The sequence below is a fragment of the Mytilus edulis genome, chromosome 12 (assembly GCF_963676685.1).
Source record: "Mytilus edulis chromosome 12, xbMytEdul2.2, whole genome shotgun sequence".
Classification (NCBI taxonomy): domain Eukaryota; kingdom Metazoa; phylum Mollusca; class Bivalvia; order Mytilida; family Mytilidae; genus Mytilus; species Mytilus edulis.
Genome location: NC_092355.1, coordinates 32,363,293 through 32,379,234, shown reverse-complemented (window position 1 = coordinate 32,379,234; position 15,942 = coordinate 32,363,293). Strand labels below are relative to the sequence as shown.

The window sequence follows — 15,942 nt, the reverse complement described above, 5'->3', positions numbered from 1 at the left end:
TTAAATAAATGTGGACTTTTAATGATGGTTTACTTCCACAAATTGTGACTTGGATGGATAGTTACCACTTTTCTTTGCCTATTTTTTTTAATATTTTTATGATTATGTCATTTGAATAAATGTGTTATTAATAGCGAAAAGTTTGAAATTCTTAAAGATGCTGACTTGCAGAAATTTAAAATACGCGAGCCATTAATTATAAAATAATATTTCAGATTAAACGATGACGCCTATAATTAATATATTGTTATACCCTTATAATATACTTTTACATAGATACAGAAAAAGGAAAATTGATCCGCCCAGTTTTAACCTTAATAGTTAATAGTAAATGTCGTCAAGACCGTTCTAAGTAAATGTTGGGCCAGACAAGCAATTGATATTAGGAAATATACGGTGTCCTTTATGAACCTTTTGTTAGTTATATATTTTATGAATACTTGTCATTAATTTTTTATTTGTCCTTGTTTTTAAGGGGGGGGGGGGGGGTTGTCACATAGAAATTAAGTGTGTACTGGTACTTCTTTATACATAAAGTATCTGTTTGACCTTTTTATAACTATCCCATTCAAATTTGTATTTAATACTAAGTGTTTTCTGTCCTTTGGTCGTGTTGTTGTCTCTTTGGCGCTATCCATTCTCAATTTGATTACCTAATAAGTCTCTGGTACATGCACGTTATCCAATGTAAGGTACTAAGCTTACTCTAGCTAATAGTATAGTAAAGCAATTCTAGCCAGTGTCAACCAGAATGTGATTACGATTTTTTGCTACCCCCTTCCGATACAGATTAGTTTAATTCCAATTTTTGGTGGGGGAGGGGGGGGGGGGGTTCATGCTTTTCAAGCTTCCCTTTTGTGTAGTGCTTTGTGGACTGTTAAGCCTCGTTTTTCTTTTAAGCATGGCATTGTAGTTTTTTTTTATAGAGATTTTCGACTAATTGTTTTTGACTGCCCTGTTGGTATTTGTTCATTCATTTTTTACATCGTTGTTTCTGCTCAATTATCAATTTATGATCAAAACAAAACAAGACTGCAAAAACTGGGATAAGAAGTAGTACTAATACAGTTGTATGTTTTCAAATAACTCGTCCTTTGTTTACAAACAAACAGTATTATAGTATCCTGATTTGAACTCGTTTTACTATTTACTATCAGTACTCGGTGAACTAAACTGAAATCATGAACCTCGGACATAACAACAAACCGCAAGAGACGTCACAATGGCAATTGTACTTGATAACACGCATGTTGTCAAGATATCATCATGGAACAAAACATGCAGAGTCCAATTGCGCAGAATCCCTCTTTTAAACTCGGTTAGTATGTTTGTGTACTACTCGCGTGCGGTTTTATCCGAGTTCGAAAATTACTCATAGTATACTGATGCTTGTTTACTATTCATTTTGTATGACTCATATAATGCTCTTGAAACAGTGTCAGGCGATGATTATTTGTACCCTGATACAAATCCTTAGTATAGATGATGTTTATTTAAACTTCTTTGTGAAAAATGAAGTCAAAATAAACAAGTTTTAAGATACTCTTGCAGAATTAAGTAAGACAAAATCCCCTAAATTATTTAAAACATTAATATAAAAAAAATTGAGTGCAGTGTACTCTAACGGAATTAAGTCAACAAAAAACATCCGAAATTTAACAATGCACGTAAATGTATTAATTGTATTTGTTTGATAGCAAGTACAATCTAAGATAGCAAATATTGTTTATTTCTTGACTACCATTATTATTATGTATTCGATTGCACTCCTAACAGGGTAAAGATATCATGCAATGGTTGTTTACATTTTAATTCGGTCATTTAATATGTAATACTTTTTGATACAACAAACGTAGACTCACAACTTTTACGATTGCTAAGAGAAAGAAAGGTTCTGTATACTGGCGCGGATCCAGCCATTTAAAAAAAGGGGGGTCCCAACATAGGACAAAGGGGGGATTTCAACTATATGTCCCCATTCAAATGCATTGATCGTTAAAAAAAAAGGGGGGTTCCAACCCCCGGAACCCTCCCCCTGGTTCCGCCACTGGTATATAAAGCTGACATCAGTGAAATAAGTTATTTTTGCAATAATTCAGAAGACTGTGACAAAAGGATTTAACTGAGTTTGCATCAGTGGTAATGCTTCTGACTAAAGTCTTGCAAATCAAACAGATTCAATAGAATTCATCCTCTGTTTCCGTTTACTTTGTCCGTAGAAGATTGTTTTCATTAACCCGAATCAAAATTAATAAGGTCACGCATTCGATATGATAATAAACAAATTAAATTTCCTTATTGGCACAAATTAAACAAATCGATCAATTTTCACAAACATTTGTTTATTTTTAATCAGTTATTTACGAAATACCATTACAATTATGTAACATTTGCTGATAATAATACTATTTGTATCCCCTGTCCCGAGCTCATACCCGTGTCGCTAGGTTAAAATTACTATTGCAGAGTATGTGTTAAAAATGTATATCCCCCAGAACTTAAATTATTAACGTAATGTTTGTGTTACTAACAACTTGCAAATTATTGATTAAAATTGGCGTGAATGAAGTACTATGTCGCACAGCCGACACCAAAGTGTGAATGCGTACTTTTAGTAAAAAAAATAAAATCTTAGATTTTTAGTTTTTTATTTGCATCATTTTTTATTTAATTTCTGCTTTTGAGTTTTGTTTTGTCAGTTTACAAATTTTATTGATCAAGAACTAATACAGTAACGGTTTTGATATAATACTGAACTATAGTCTATTTAACATTCCTTTTACGTAGACAACATGCATTATCGAAAAAAAAAATCACCACGAGCACATCTATGATGTTAACAGTTTCCTATATTTTGGTTTTTGTAAAATTTCTATTTGTTACTACTTTATGTTTTGGTTAAATCATTTGTTGTTGTCCGGTTTCTATCAATACCCAATGGTCAACACAGTACAACATGTGATATACAACAAAACTAGGGTTTATTTAACACGTTTCGAAAATACTCAACGTAAACTACTGAATTATAATTTCCTATAAAACTGGCTTTTATGGTTTTTGTAGTATTTCTTTTTGGTACTATATATTTTATATCCATGTTCTATCAATGAACAAGGGCCAACACAGTGCAATGTTTTATATAACTATGGTCTATATAATACGTTTCTTATATGCACTATATAGATTACCGAATAAGAAGTACAATGTATAGGTTCTCTGAAAACATCGCTAATATCAACACTTTCCTTTAATAAATTTGAAAATGGAAGATCATGGAAGTGGTGAATTTGTCAAAGAGCCAACAACCCAACCAAAGATCAGAAAAGAGCCGAATTCCATCAAAGGATCATCAACACAGCGAGAAAATTCCGCACCCATGCAGAGGCGTGCTTCAAAACTTATCATAATGAACTTTTGTTTTGGTTTTAGCAGATTTTTTTATCCTGTTTCTGTATGTTTAAATATCCATTTCCTATCAAGGCTAAGTACTAATACAGTAAAATGTTTGATATTAAACAACAATATGGGCCAATTTTACATTTCTTTTTAAATACACCATGCACTACCGATTAAGAGGTATACGTTAAAAAAAAACATCGACAATATTTACAGTTTCCTACATAACTACATGTAGTCAAAAGATTTTTTACTTATTCTAAAACTTCATGTAGTAACTTACTTAATAACGGAAATAAGAGCGCATATTCAGCATTGTAACGCTGTGTTTACCCCGTATTCTACTAATAAACAAACAAAAGTTACTGTACAGAAATTTGTGAGAGAAGAAAGAATAAATTTGTTTCAAAGAAACGATACAAGTTGACTAGGACGCTTCAAATTCGATCACTGTATTCAACGAATTCAAAAAACAAAAACTTATAACCTGGTTTTGCAATAGAAAACATAGCATAACACAAAAACTGTGTACCCCCCCCCCCCCCCCCCCCTCCTTTTTTTTCTACATAGTTGTAAACAGTTGATATATGTACATAAAAGAAGAATAATGTGCTCACTCGTTTTATTTTGCATTATGTACATGGAAATAAAGTTTAAAATGTATAGTGGTTTGAGCTATTATGTATTCTTTTACATATCGGTAAGCATTTGAATAAAACTGCATTTTAAAAATTTGATGCAAAACATAGCTAGAAAAAATAGGTAAGAAGTTCAAATCATGTACTAAGATGTTTCTTACAAAGGTAAACACGGTGGGTTGTGCCAGAAAGTTTTGACGAGATAAATGGGTTGGACCTTGATAAGAATTCTTGTGTGATAAATTGTCAAATCTGACTTCAAACTAAAATAAAACCACGTGATAAGACCTTTAAAACCATGCGCTTACTTTACAACTGAGCCATTTGCCAAAATGATTAGTCTCAGGCTTGCCGCTTCTCTTGTAGTTCTTTTACAGTGTGTCTTCTGTGCACCTCAGGTAAGCAGGTCTAATTTTTTTTTAAACTAATTTTTTTTTTTTATTTCTTAAACGGATGTGCATTAAATATGATAAAATATACGAAAACTAAAATGAAGCATAGTGCATTAATTTGCAATAGCAACTTTTTCAATCTTTTTTTTAAATTTTTCATAACAGTTCATTTTGTTTTAAGTGCATGTTGACTTTATTGCAATAAATCAAATTCTAGAACTTCTAAAGAAATACATGTACATGTACATACGAACGGGATTTTTTAAATTGCATTGTTGAGTTTTGTATCTGTTAAATTATCTCAATAAATGCTAAAGAATGAATGCACTGGATTTCGCAAATGCGAGGAACATATGACAGACTACTGTATAAGCATGAATAAAAGGGTATACAATTGATAACGAAAATGGGGAATGTATCAAAGAGACATCATCTCGACCATAGAGCGGAGAACAGCCCAAGGAGACCCATGGGCATTTAACACAGCTGGAAAATCCCCCACCCGGAGGCGGGCTTCAGCTGGACCCTAAACAAAATATGTATTGTTTCGAAACTTGATTCGATTTTTTTTTCTATTCAGGGTCGCAGTGGTGACAGTGTAGAGCTCTGGCCATTCGGAAGAATTCCAATCACTTTCACTAACTCTGTCAGTAAGTAGGAATTTATTATTGAGTAACTTTAGGTGCCATATGACATAGTACTCAAAACAGGACTCTCACATTTCATTCATGTAGAATGTTCAATTACCGCTGAATGTATGCATCCGAGTTAGTTACCGAGGAAATTAAGTCCTGAAGCAGATAAGGAAGATTCATGTTTGCGCAGACATTACTAAACATAGAGCTTTCAACGTAATGTGTTTAGAAAATTTGTAATTCAAGTTTTAAATGCAAAGTTGTTAGAGCACTTAGATTGCGATCTATTATGAACCTCAAATTATACTTCAATGTGGTAGGAGGCTTTATGTTATTATGCTACATGTATTCTATGTGATGCATTTTAGAAATTAAATGTTCGTCCAATTCTGTTTACCAAATACATATTTGTTGATATAATCCTGCAAATATATTCCTCAATACAGTTTAAGCGATATCGACTTCTGCACGTATCAAACATACTTGAACTTGTTACTTTTAAAAAGCCTCCTCGTTATTGTAAGATGCAGAATAGCAGTTCATGCATTGTTCTATTTCTTTTCTATGTCATTGCATTAAGGGAATTTTTGTGCTACGATGCACCGTTCCCTCGTTTATATAATCTTATGTCAATCGGAGCATTATAATAATAGACAATTGATATTTATTTATTTAAGATGGTTTTACAAGAGAAAGAGTTTTGGCTTCCATCCAAGAAATCCAATTCGACACATACAGCGGCGGACGGGAGTGCATCACATACATCCCCCGTAAAAATGAAGCTGACTACGTCGAATTCTCAACAGAATCTCAGTAAGTAATATGCCTTGATTTAATTAATCAATGATATAACACAAGGTCGATACCGCTGATGGTTGGCTAACAGTTTGCGAGGGTATCATCATTGATACAGAAATGGTATATAAAACAAAAATATTTGAAAACGAAATGTGTAATGTAATCTTTTTTGGGCTGATTCATTTATTGGTTTATTACTGTTAACTTGACCTTACGTCTAGTGGCATGTTTTCTTACAATTTTGTTACGAACATTTCGTTTTAGAGAATACTTCTCAAACAAGTGAAAACTTGTGAAATAACAGCTTACTTGTTTACTTAAGGAGGTAGACCTAGGTTAAGGGAAATAACTCTAAAAATCATCAGTACGTTTGTGTCAGCCCTTCTCATAAATATGTTCTAAGCTTCTTGGATACATAGATTATTTCCAATCTATTTCAGGTAAATGCTTAAAATTCTTTGACGAAACTTGACTTTTACAAACGCATAACTGATTTAAAGAGTTATCTCCCTGAACCAAGGTCTACCCCCTTAAGGCAAACATTGTCGGACATATTTTGATTGAAATTGTCAGAACTTGAAGCACTGTTTTTTTTTAATATTACAATGATTGACCCTATATGAAAATTAAAACACTTTAACTATTATCCGATACTGGTTTTTTTTATAAAAGATGAACTTTTTTGTCAATGGTTTCTGGTTGAGAGTTATTTCATTAGCACGTTTTTTTTTTATTTCATTGATTCACGAAACGTGTCTTTCCCTTTTCAGGGACAGCTTCGGCAGAGTGGCAAAGCCTGGACGTATCGGCGGTAGACAGGTTGTCAAGGTAACAGACAGCATGGCCAAGGCCGATATCATGCAACTCTTGATGTATACCATGGGATCTTACAATGCATTCAGACGCCCAGACAGAGATAACTTTGTACAGGTCAACTATGACAACATCCCAACTGGTACGTATAATGAGGATTATGACTTGGATGGAGAGTTGTCTCATTGGCACTCATACCATTTCTTCTTATATCTATAGAACAATGAGATTTATGTTCTGTTAGGAAGAAAATGAAAGTTAGCGTATGACAAGGTTGTGCATAAGCTTAACCTTTTCTGTTTGTTTATTGAACGACTTTGCTTACTGATTAAACATTAATGAATTTGCAGTTCGAACATGATCTTGTTTTTGTTTGGTAGTATTATGTTTTTCTTATTTTTTAACATAACAGTTCAATTTTAATAGAATGTATTTCTTTGGTTTAAACTAGGAAATTCGTTTTGTAATATTATACATGTACATTTTATTTATTTTTTAATTTTAGCCTTCCAGACATTCTTTGCCAAAGTTAACGATACAACATTCTTCAAATCCCCATTCGATTACAACTCAGTTACATTTTTCTACCCATTTGCCTACGCTAAGGACCCATCCAGACCAACCATGCAAGCCAAATACGAGGGAGAAGTTTTCCCATGGTCTGTTTCCCTCAGTGATTTCGATATCGAAAATGTCAGAGCCGGATACGGATGCGGAAGAGGTATGTTTTATCATTTATTCATAGTCTTGAGTGTGATTTATTTTGTAAATTTGAATTTGAAATTTCCTTTACTTGATATTAGGTCTTTGCTTTTACAGCAGAAAATCGAAAACACACATGATTTGCTATAATTGATTTACAAGATTTGACTAAACTTGTGGAGTTGCTTTATTCTGGAACGTATCTCAAATTAATCAAACTTTATTTATTCATTTCAATGTGTTCTCGTTATGTTAACATACATGAACTACCTGCGACTGGACGTTAGGAAATCAACAGTCATCATTAATTAAAACTTACAGATACCTTATATAATTTTAGTATTATGCAATTGCTTCTGCGAAGAAAGGTGATGGGTCTTATTGACAACTTTATACATTATGATAGCATAGTGTACTTCTCTATTGAACATATTAATGCTGTTTTGAGTTCTACATTATTTTATTTCTGTATTATGCATAATCGTACTTTGCCTTCTACATTATTCTATTTTTGAATTGCTTTTAATTTCAGTTGGAGATGTGATCCACAGACAGAATCTCTTGGCAGGTTTGTTATTTTTGTTATTTTTGTTACTTACGTTTTAAATTTATGAATTGACTTAAATATTTCGTAAAGTTTACATGACTTTTTAATTTACTTGATACTTTGTAACGAGTAGTCACCATGGAATGAACTAAATTGGCAGCAAGAAAATGGTAAACCAAACATTAATTCAAGCATTATTTCAACATGTAGTTGTAAAAATATTCGAATTAGCTCTCGCCGCGATATAGCCTTTTTGTGCTAATGCGGCGTAAGGCAACCAACAATCAATCAATCAATCAACATGTAGTCAATGTATAAAAAATAAATACTCTTTTTAATCATTCATTTCTAGTCATATAAATCGTCATATAAACAACCTTTTAGACCTCAATAAACAACTTAAATTTGTTTATCGAATCATGTATTTTATCAAAATGAAATTAATTTTGGCCCTTAAAAGAGATTTATTTATTTATTTGTAGGAGCCGTCAAATGTTCTTTTGAAAACGATATATGCAAATGGAGTCAAGATTCTTTGAATGACTTTGACTTTGTCCGAAACAATGGACCAACAAAATCAAATGGAACAGGACCAGCATTCGATTACAGCAACGGAATTGGTAATTTTCTTTCAAGAAAAATGTTTTGTATTTAGTCCAAGTTTAGAAAAGATTTTCTGTACAGTCAAATCTCTAAGCTTTCTTTAGTGATAAGTTGTATTGTTTGGGAAAAATTATCGGTGCTTTCCACTGTCTTATCTTACCTTTTTTCCAATTCATTTTTTTTTTTTAGAAAAGGCCATAAATGTAAAATATATTCACAACTTTAACATTTAGAAATCACTATACGACCTTCAATAGATATAGGAAGATGTGGTGTGAGTGCCAATGAGACAACTCTCCATACAAATAACAATTTAAAAAGTAAACCATTATAGGTTAAAGTACGGCCTTCAACACGGAGCCTTGGCTCACACCGAACAACAAGCTATAAAGGGCCCCAAAATTACTAGTGTAAAACCATTCAAACGGGAAAACCAACGGTCTAATCTATATAAACAAAACGAGAAACGAGAAACACGTATATATTACATAAACAAACGACAACTACTGTACATCAGATTCCTGACTTAGGACAGGTGCAAACATTTGCAGCGGGATTAATGAACAACAATGAAAATAAATCCAAACCGTTAAATCTTCTGTTATATGGCAGCGACATAAAAGTGTGAAACATTTCTGACCAGAAAACTGTTTGTTTGGTTTTCTTTATTGTATGTTCGTTTGTTTGTTTGTTTTGTTTGTTTGTTTGTTTTGTAGTGTTTTGTTTTAAAAAGGTTTTCTTTCGAAATTATTTCTTAGTTTCGAGATTATCTAAGTTTTGTTTTAGTTTTGAGATTAAAATCTTCGTCTATTTTTCAGGTTATTATGCATTAGCAGAAGCACATGGTCACCACAACCAAAAAGCAAGATTAGTCAGCCCACAATTAGCAGCTGGAACTTATTGTCTTAGATTCTATTATTACATGTCTGGAAAAGACGTGAATAGAGCCACTGTAAATATCAGAGTTGGATCTGTCACAAAAGAATTTAAAGCCCTCGAGGGTGAACAAGCCAACCAATGGAATGTATTTAATGATGAATTTACAGTAGGACAAAATTTCCAGGTGAGCTTAATTTACAATTATTATCAATTTAGTTTTTTCAAGGTGAGCAAACTTATCAAAGTAAACGATTTCAGTTTGGTTGGTCATTATGTTTAAAAAAAAAAACTTTCTTATTGTTTTCACATTTCACTGATTATTTTAAATAAGATGGTATTCCACGATCATGTTTACTACAATATTACTGATGCTACATTTTTTGTAGCTAAAACGAAATCCAAACTACAGTTATAAAATGGTCTAATATTATTATTGTGTTTGCCCTTTTATTTCACAAACTTACATTTTTTGTTTCTTACTTTTAGGTTGTATTAGAAGCAGCTATGGGACAATCCGATTTAGGAGATATTGCCCTAGATGATGTTTATTATTACAGAGGAAGATGTATTGTTTAAACATTATCAACAAAAAACAAACTTTTTAAATAGTGATAGTGACAGTGGGACCGTTCTGGGTTCCGTGTGTGCTATTAGACATTGTTATAGACCATGTTATCTTGTCAGCCTGTATATTGAATGAACATTTTGTACATTAAACACATAAAAATTATTACTTATTTATTTAATTTCTTTCATACTTTATACATGTATGCAGTTATAGTGTATTTCGATTTAAACCACGAAATGAACAAGGCTGATCATGATGAACTCAGACTCGTAAAATGACAGCTTCCTGTTACCTACTTTCCGACCGAGTCTCTATTTTACCCGTATCTCCTCGATGGATGTTTTATAGAAAAATGTGAATCCTTGTTTTCTAAGGAAATATCAGTGTCGTTTAGAGAGTTTAAAGTTGGAAGTATTCATATCATATTTCCATGACAAAGGCATATTTTGAACTTAAAATATATCCTTGATTTTTGTTGGGTTTGTGCTGTTAGGCCTTAGTATTCTATATTGTGTTTTGAAGATGTTATTTGTCTTTTGATTGTTTTTCGGTGTCTGACATATCATCGTTCGTCAGTTGTCTCGCTTCGTTCTCTTCTTTCATTCGTGGATATAAGTCCTATCTAAACACCTATGTAAGAAATAAATAATATGTTTGGCTTTGTAAACAAGACGAGTTTGCAAAAAATTATAACCACTGTTGCAAGTTACATTTGCGTTTAGCTCCAATCGGAATTGACTAGTTTTCCTGCCGATGGTATGCGGGTTACGGATGAGGTCATTGCAAAATAAACTTAAACTATAGAGGTTCAACTTAATAATTCCGCCTAACAGATTAAAAAATTAAGATCACTATCGTCGACGTAAGGGTTTACTCTTGATATAAATCAATGATAGACACGTCTTATTTTTGAAACGAGTTATATTGGTACACATGTAAATGAAAGTGTCGCAGATTCTCATTCAATCAAATTTAAGATACGTAGGGTGAAGGTCAATAAGGCAGCAACCAAACGAGAGAAAAAACACAGTCAGAGGACAATTTACATTCATCAACAGTAGACTAGGGTCTATACAGTATGTCAAGCTTGTGGCGAGTCCAAAAAATATGTAAAATTTAAAAAAGAAACTATAACAGATAACCACGAATTCGATAATATAAAAAAGGGGGAATTGTTGCTAATGAAAACAAAACTAAGGGCTTCGGGACAATGATGTAAACACGTATAGTCACCGCACTGCCTTTGTGTTTGTACGTCCATTCGTTGTGTTGTTGTTCTGGGTGTGATAACTTATGCTTGTCTTTAATTTATGCTAATGCGCTATATATAAAAAGGAAGATGTGGTATGATTGCCAATGAGAAAACTATGCCTACATTGTATATGCCTTTTTTTGTTTCTTTGGTACATATGACGTGACTCTGTTCTTATACATCCCGTCATTGGGTTGTTGTTCTATGATATTTTTTATATTCTTGTCTTTCAATTTTGCTTGTGTGCTTTGTCTGTATGCCTTTGTTTGTATTTTTTGTAAATATGACGTGGCTATGTACTATTGCATCCCATCATTGTGTTGTGGTTCAATTGTAAATGTTTGTGTTCTTGTCTTTCGTTTTGCTGTTGTGCTTTGTCTGTATGTCTTTTTGCGTTTTTTTGTTATATGTGTGTTTGTTTGTTTTTTACAGTGATTTAGATTATATTACAATTTTGACTGTTGTACCCGTATTTTTTACAATTTTTACTAAGTCTTATTATGTCTGTTTGTTTTGTTCACACATCGTCCGTATAATGGAATTTGATGCGACTGGCATACACGTGAGAGGTTAAGCTACCTATAAAACCAGGTTTAATCCACTATTTTCGTCGTACGAAAATAAATTTGAGAATGAAAATGGGGATTGTGTCAAAGAGAACATGTCGTTTTTTATTTTGCCCTTTGATTAGGGACTTTCCGTTTTGAATTTTCCTTGAAGTTCAGTATTTTTGTGATCTTATTTTTTTCACATAAATATTTATGTTCGTAAACGTCAACAAACATTGACATATCAAAACTTAAAGGACGAAAATATCTTAGTAATAACAGCTGTAAAAATATGACTATAAAATCTTTAATTACGACAATATCTGTGTACAAATTAAAAAAAACCAACAAGTTTCTCAATCTTACATAGCAACTGAACAGCCAAACTTATTTACTTCATATTATAAGTAAATATACGACCAACAATTAACAATTTTGGACATTTCAATGCATTTCAAACAATATACATTATTTGTACTCATATTATAAAAGAAGATCATTAATTGAAATATTTACAAACTTTGACACAATTACGCGTATTTGTTTGTTGGTTGGAAACAGTCTTCTTTTATTGTCGTAGACCGTTGTAAGATATCATGTCTCCACTCCATTTATAGCTGACTATACGATATTGGTTTTGTTTATAATTATTGAAAGCCGTACGGTGATCCACGGTTGTTAAACTCTATGTAATTAGATATTTCGTGGAGCATTGTTTCATTGGTAATCATACCACATCTTCTAGTTTTTATATAAACTTCTTACATCGTCGACGAGAACCTCACTACAAATATTTTTATCAGCAATTTGCATGTTTGCTCCTTGATACTACTGTATACTATTCTTAACACAGTTAAGATGATGTGCGGTTACCGTAATAAAAGGAAATTCGTTTTACTTTTTTGAATAGACTTCATCAACTCGAATATTAGCTCGCCTTAACGGGCTAGATTGATAGTAATACTGAAAAAGTCATTTCTTAACACGAAAAAGGTCATTATTCTCTGTACAGGCTTTTTTCTAAGTTCGCATTTTGTTCCGCATTATATCTTTCAATCAAAACATATTCTTTGAACATCGTGGTTGTTAAACTTTATTGATTAAACTTAAAGATCCAATAAGATTTCCACATAGACGGTTCTTCATAACATAATAAGTTATTGATTGATCGATTATTTGTTGCCCAGTGTCCAGTGGCAAATGTTTAACGCATGTTGAGGATGATAACAGCTTGACTATACATAGAATGGGTATATCCTGTATATCGATCGGGATGAAGGCAGGGAATTTGGACTGTTTGGCAAATGAAAGTAAATTGATAATATACATAATTTTATCTTGCAGCAGGTCAAATACAGACCACTTAAAGGCACTATCTTTACAAAAGGCATAGAATATCAAGCTGCATTTTCCAAATGATTTCAACTACTAGCTTGATTACAAAAAATCATAATAATAATAATAATAGTTAATCAAGTAAAGGCAATACATACAGATACATACTAAGTTTTAGATTACTAACTTAAAATATAGCAATTGTTATCATGACTAAAGGTACTTATGCCTTAACCCAGGGATGACCCATGGAAGCAAATACTAGTACTATTTTTTACATGTAAACTTATTTTAAATCGGGTCCTTATAGTCTTGATAGTAAAACAAATGATTCTATGCGGAACATTTTACTTAAACTAAACCATATTTTCTAAAAGAGCGATCCCTGGCTTGATTATGTAGGAAGATCATTTGTTAAAGGTGTAAAGAACAAAAATAATCCAACAGATGTTTTTTTCTTCTTTAAATACGATAGATATGCAGTAAAAATTACGTTTTTTTCAACAATCATGAAAAATATTTCCAGTTAAATTTAGATTAGACCTATGTTAATCAGATATTCCCCATTTTTATAGTATTTGAATTACTGTAACAGTTTCATATGAAAAATGACCAGCAGCATATAGTTCAGAGGAGAGCGAAAAATGTGGGTTGTCAAAAATTAACATTTGTATTTCTGTTAAGGACGAAAATTTTGTTAAGCAACAGCTTACATGCAGAAATAATTATTAGCAGCTAGGTTCTTTAGTATGCCCAGACAGTGGATCTCTCCGTACACCAGACTTTGGATTCAGCATCAACATTCCAATAGGGCTGCATATTCAAAACCCCCAATGTCATCTCAGTATAAATGTTACTATTGCGGATTGAAGTATTGGTACTCATTTGTTGGCACTATGTGCAAAATTAAGGCTTTTGCATCCCCTTCGATTAAATCTTATAAACAAAAGACATGCAATACTTATATTTACACTACAAATACAATAACAATAGAATACATATAGAATTTAGTGCATTTCATAACTTTAAGTTGTGTATATCTGAAATAAGTTCTTTCGCGAACTTCTGCTTAATTTTTCGTCATCAAGTTAAATGCACCAATTAAACTTACGAAGTACTTGATAATACTTCAAAATTATCAAATTGGACCTGTTTTTACTAACAATGTTCAAACGTTTAATAATCAACTTTTTGACTTTTTGACCTATTTCGCATCATATACACTTAATTTGAAGATTTCATATCATTTTTTTCCTTTAATGTTTATTTTGATGTCCAATTGATAATACTCTAGATAATTCGAGAGCTTTTCAAATGTAACAACTGTCCGTTATCTAATGGTTCAGAAATGTGTCTTCACTCATATGCCCGATTTCAACCACCACAAAGAATTAATAAGTTATTGAGGACACTAGTGAAGTAGTATTATCTATATTGTACTACTTTATATCATTCTAAATCACTACATGCCGATTGTAAGTTGAAGAATGTTATCTATAAGACCTAAATGAACAAAATGTCACGGTCTTTGTGTGCCAGACAGTTAACATAACCTTCATGTCTCAAAAGTTGGAAAAGTTCGTAAGTTATAAAGTACTTTATGCAACTGTTATCCAACATTGAGAAATATCTGTACATGATTAAGGGGGCAATTTAAGGGGCATATGCATGAAAATTCAAATCCACGGGTTGAAAATTAACCATATGTACATGTTGCAAGCCAGGTCTTTGTAGTTTTGTGGTTGTTGCTGTTTGTTGTTTGCTTTATTTGTTTTTGTTTAACGATTTAATCGTTTACTTTTACAACTTGTGACTGTGATGGAGAGTTGTCTTGTTGGCACTCATGCTACATCTTCTGATATTTAAAAATTAGGACGAAAAAGCAACCCTGCAAACACTATTTAAAAATACCGTCTAACCAATGCAATTGTATGGAGAAGTCTTAATCATTTTGTTTAGATTTCTTCTCGCCATGACATAGTCTGTTTGTCTTCGAATAATATGTTTAATATTCATTTGGGATATTCAGCCTCTGTTTATAAGACAATCTTGCAGCCATTTCCAATATTTTTAGACATTTGATAAAATAAATAATTGTCTACTTTAAACACGGCATAATTGAAGTGACGGGGTTAAACAATTTAGGTCAACCTTTCCCTGACTTGGGACAGTGATATTACAGTGCAATACAATGACAAATTCAAATAGTCGGTATGAAATAATAATTGAAATAAAAGTAGTGACGGGGTTAAACTTTTAGTGCGCGCTTCACCCGTCTTTTACTTTGGACAGTTGTATTACAGTACATTATAGTAACACATTGAAAAGATTGGTGTAAAAAGGTTACCCTAATCACATTACGACGAACCACAAAAATACCTTACATACATGTACATTGTAATATAAGATCTAAGAGTACTATTATAACTACTTGTACATGTAGCATGTTTGAAAATTTTTAATTGCAGGCAGACGATGTAACAGTTGTATGGTAATTTACACATAGCACTGTTGATATTGAGCCAGAGTTAACCTACAGGCTATACTATAGTTTTATTAACTGCATGGCTGGTTCTGTACTGGCCCAATAATAGATTCGAGGTAAGCAGTATTGATATTAGCCCCGAGAGGCTCGTACACTACAGATGAGGGCAAAAACAGCTGATCGAGACTATAATTATAACACGGCTAATACGTATGTATACAGAAGCACCCAGTTTATAACATCCTTATCAAATGATTTCAATTATTCGAGTAAGCCAAACGAAATACTTTTAAATAACTTTAGGAATTTATATTTGGATTTGACTTCTCGCAGTTACGATGCATAATGGAA

General features: G+C 32.4%; 1 protein-coding gene across 1 annotated transcript; it reads left to right on the top strand.

Moving 5' to 3' along the window:
* Positions 1 to 4,295: 4,295 nt before the first annotated feature.
* On the top strand, positions 4,296 to 10,133 carry LOC139498276 (meprin A subunit alpha-like). Its single transcript, XM_071286641.1, has 9 exons — positions 4,296 to 4,432; positions 5,007 to 5,076; positions 5,739 to 5,874; positions 6,630 to 6,814; positions 7,178 to 7,393; positions 7,907 to 7,942; positions 8,404 to 8,541; positions 9,343 to 9,587; positions 9,890 to 10,133. The coding sequence occupies exons 1-9, from the start codon at positions 4,367 to 4,369 to the stop codon at positions 9,977 to 9,979; spliced, it is 1,182 nt and encodes a 393-aa protein (XP_071142742.1). The 5' UTR covers positions 4,296 to 4,366; the 3' UTR covers positions 9,980 to 10,133.
* The last annotated feature ends 5,809 nt before the right edge of the window (positions 10,134 to 15,942 follow it).